The following is a 3,556-nucleotide window of genomic DNA, read 5'->3' on the forward strand; positions in this document are numbered from 1 at the left end:
CTGAAAAGCATACTAGTGCTTCCGTGATTTAATTTTTTTAATCACAAGTTTAATCAGGTATGGTTGGGTGTGTCTTTAGAAGAGGAACGATGATGATGTTATTAGATGCACGGTAGTTGTAGCATGAGAGGCATGGTCGATACGTCAGGGGAGGCAATTTGACGGGAGGCATGATGGTTCCTAATGAGAGGCACTGTTGCATCTGAAATGGGGTCACGGTTCGTGACTCTACGATTGCAATTTTTTTTTCAGGCGGTCGTTGACCCAGAGAGCTACTGTTTTTATGTACGTTGGGTTCAGGCGGGAATATGTATGATAGCCCACGGTCATATGTATGTCAGAAGCATGGACGTGCTTTTGTTTTGGCAATGTTTTTGGTGGTACGCAGACATAGAGATGCAGGTCCATTGATATCACTGAGGTTTGTGTTTAACAAAGTGGAGGCACGCGTGTGGCTTTTGTGCTGGTTGAACCGTGCCTCTATTTTGGTTCACTCTCCGGGTAGTATTTGTACGACAGGGTCATCGTTTGCCTCCTCGCATTGTTCTCTCGGTTAAAAGATGTGCTGGTGACCGATGGGATGGCTATTTATTGTTAGTATTCATTGTGTCAGATACCATGCTAGAGTTAATCTAGAGGCTCCTTGATTACAGCGTGGCAGCTGTGACTTTTGTAGTGCTTGGTTCCACAAGTTGCAGAAGCACAACCGTCCATTCACTGTTCCAGATGCAATTTAATGGGCGCATTGTAACTGAGTCATCTCTCCCCAAGGTTAAGTAGTGGTCTATTCCGGGAGGTTACCGCGTCTTATTCTCACCAGAGAAGTGCAGGTAGCTCCCATCATCCTCGCCACGAACGAGAAGCACAGTCAAACTCCATTGTCGGTCTCACCCTCGTTTCCATGGACGACTTCAGGAACACTACTGAGCATTTCTTTATAGATGCCGATGGTAAGACCAAGCTCGAGGTGTTGTACACCAACGAGCCCTACAAGGTGGAGGAGATTCTTTCTCTTTATGAGGAATGGCTGCGTGAGGACAGGTACAAGTTTGTTGGTCTTGATCTGGAGTACACACGAGAGGATTATTTTGGTCGGAGTAGAAAAGTCACCGTCATGCAACTGGCGATGCGCAAGCATGTTCTTGTCTATCACTTGTGCAAGGCCAGGACGGAGTGCGCTGCTCTGAAGGATTTCCTTCGGAACAAAGGTATAATTTTCGCTAGTGTCGACGTCAGGAACGATAGGGATGTTCTCGCAAACAGTTTCCTCAAAATTCCAAGAGAGTGTCACATCGACCTTAAAGAGGAGCTCATGATAAAAGGAGGCAATCTAAGGGATTCCATGGCAGATTTGGTAGGAGCCGTCATAAACAAATCTTACTTGAGTATGAAGTCGTCTTTTCCACAAGGTCTGCATGACTACTAGGAATGGAAGCCGCTTTCCCTCGACCACCTGAAATATGCGGCAATTGTAAGTGAAAATTTCGTTTTTTATGATTTTCTGTATTTATATTTTTGTTTTATTGCAACAATAGTACTTTTTCCCCTTTACGTATATCTTCATTCTCATCCGTTTTTTAGGATGGGTATGTCAGCTACGAGCTCTACCGCTGAGTTCTGTTGATGAAGGACATGATGCATCCTCGTTGTCTTCCCGACCGCAGACGCCATGGATGTTTCTGAGCATAACTCCAACTGGGTAGAATGGTCACGGTGGACGTTTGTGTGGACGTTTCAGAGGAGAATGGACTACTGGAAGACTTTTATTTCTTTTTTTGTATAATTAATGAGTACTTTTAGTTCAATCCTATGGAGTACCGTTTTGGGATTTTGGTTATTTATTTTCACAGCATCATGTTTGGCTTGTCTCATGTTATGTGAATATAATTTCTTATGTTTTTTCATGTTACAAGTTCATTGTTGACGTTTGTGTGAGTTCATGTACATTTAGAGAACCTGTTGAAGTGGCGCATATGTATTGTTTGGGAGAAGCGCGCTTTGTGTTTGGCTTATATTCAGTGCTGTATGTTTGTGTTTGTATTGTTGTCTTTTACACGTTCGCACAAGAGAGGCACGTCTGCTAACGTACGAGGCAACATTTTAGTTTCCTGTCTTTGTGTGCTTTAGGACCGTGCCTCGAGAATCCGTACATCCATGTCTGTTGAGGCTTCACTTCCGTGGCTTCTGTCCGTTTATGCATGTACCTCACGTGACACACGCCATGTCTGTACGTGCTGGTTTCACACGGCAGTTCCTCTTGACACTACACAACCGTGCCTTTGCCACCACTCTTTTGTGCATCCAGGTGGTTTGTACCTGTGCCTCGAGAACTACGAGAAGCCGCAATTCCGTGCATGTATACGCTTCAATTCCGTGTCTTGTACGTGCATTTGCGTGTCTCAGGCGTCATGCTGGCTGTGACTCTACGTGCCTCTGGTGCCAGATGCCCGTCCGTGAGGGGACGCATATGTATTGTTTGGGAGAAGCGTGTTTTTTGTTTGGCTTATATTCAGCGCCGTTTGTTTGTGTTTGTATTGTTGTGTTTTACACATTCACACAAGAGAGGCCCGTCTGGTAATGTTCGAGGCAACATTTTCAGTTTCCTGTCTTTATGTTCTTCGGGACCATGCCTCTAGAAGCTCGGCATCCATGTCTGATGTCTACTACGCAACCTTCTCCTTGTAGACGTTGTTGGGCCTCCAAGTGCAGAGGTTTGTAGGACAGTAGCAAATTTCCCTCAAGTGGATGACCTAAGGTTTATCAATCCGTGGGAGGTGTAGGATGAAGATGGTCTCTCTCAAACAACCCTGCAACCAAATAACAAAGAGTCTCTTGTGTCCCCAACACACCCAATACAATGGTAAATTGTATAGGTGCACTAGTTCGGCGAAGAGATGGTGATACAAGTGCAATATGGATGGTAGATATGAGTATTTGTAATCTGAAAATATAAAACAGCAAGGTAACAAGTGGTAAAAGTGAGCGTAAACGGTATTGCAATGCTAGGAAACAAGGCCTAGGGTTCATACTTTCACTAGTGCAAGTTCTCTCAACAATAATAACATAATTGGATCATATAACTATCCCTCAACATACAACAAAGAGTCACTCCAAAGTCACTAATAGCGGAGAACAAACGAAGAGATTATGGTAGGGTATGAAACCACCTCAAAGTTATTCTTTCTGATCGATCTATTCAAGAGTCCGTAGTAAAATAACACGAAGCTATTCTTTCCGTTCGATCTATCCTAGAGTTCGTACTAGAATAACACCTTAAGACACAAATCAACCAAAACCCTAATGTCACCTAGATACTCCAATGTCATCTCAAGTATCCGTGGGTATGATTATATGATATGCATCACACAATCTCAGATTCATCTATTCAACCAAGACAAAGAACTTCAAAGAGTGCCCCAAAGTTTCTACCGGAGAGTCAAGACGAAAACGTGTGCCAACCCCTATGCATATGTTCACGAGGTCACAGAACCCGCAAGTTGATCACCAAAACATACATCAAGTGGATCACGTGAATATCCCATTGTCACCACAGATA

At 43.8% G+C, this 3,556-nt stretch overlaps 1 protein-coding gene across 1 annotated transcript; it reads left to right on the forward strand.

Annotated features, from left to right (window-relative positions):
* The first annotated feature begins 901 nt into the window (after positions 1-901).
* On the forward strand, positions 902-1,426 carry LOC141026085 (uncharacterized). The gene has a single exon (XM_073502049.1). The coding sequence runs from the start codon at positions 902-904 to the stop codon at positions 1,424-1,426; it is 525 nt and encodes a 174-aa protein (XP_073358150.1).
* Positions 1,427-3,556: the final 2,130 nt, after the last annotated feature.

The sequence above is a fragment of the Aegilops tauschii genome, chromosome 6 (genome assembly GCF_002575655.3).
Source record: "Aegilops tauschii subsp. strangulata cultivar AL8/78 chromosome 6, Aet v6.0, whole genome shotgun sequence".
In the NCBI taxonomy this organism is placed as follows: domain Eukaryota; kingdom Viridiplantae; phylum Streptophyta; class Magnoliopsida; order Poales; family Poaceae; genus Aegilops; species Aegilops tauschii.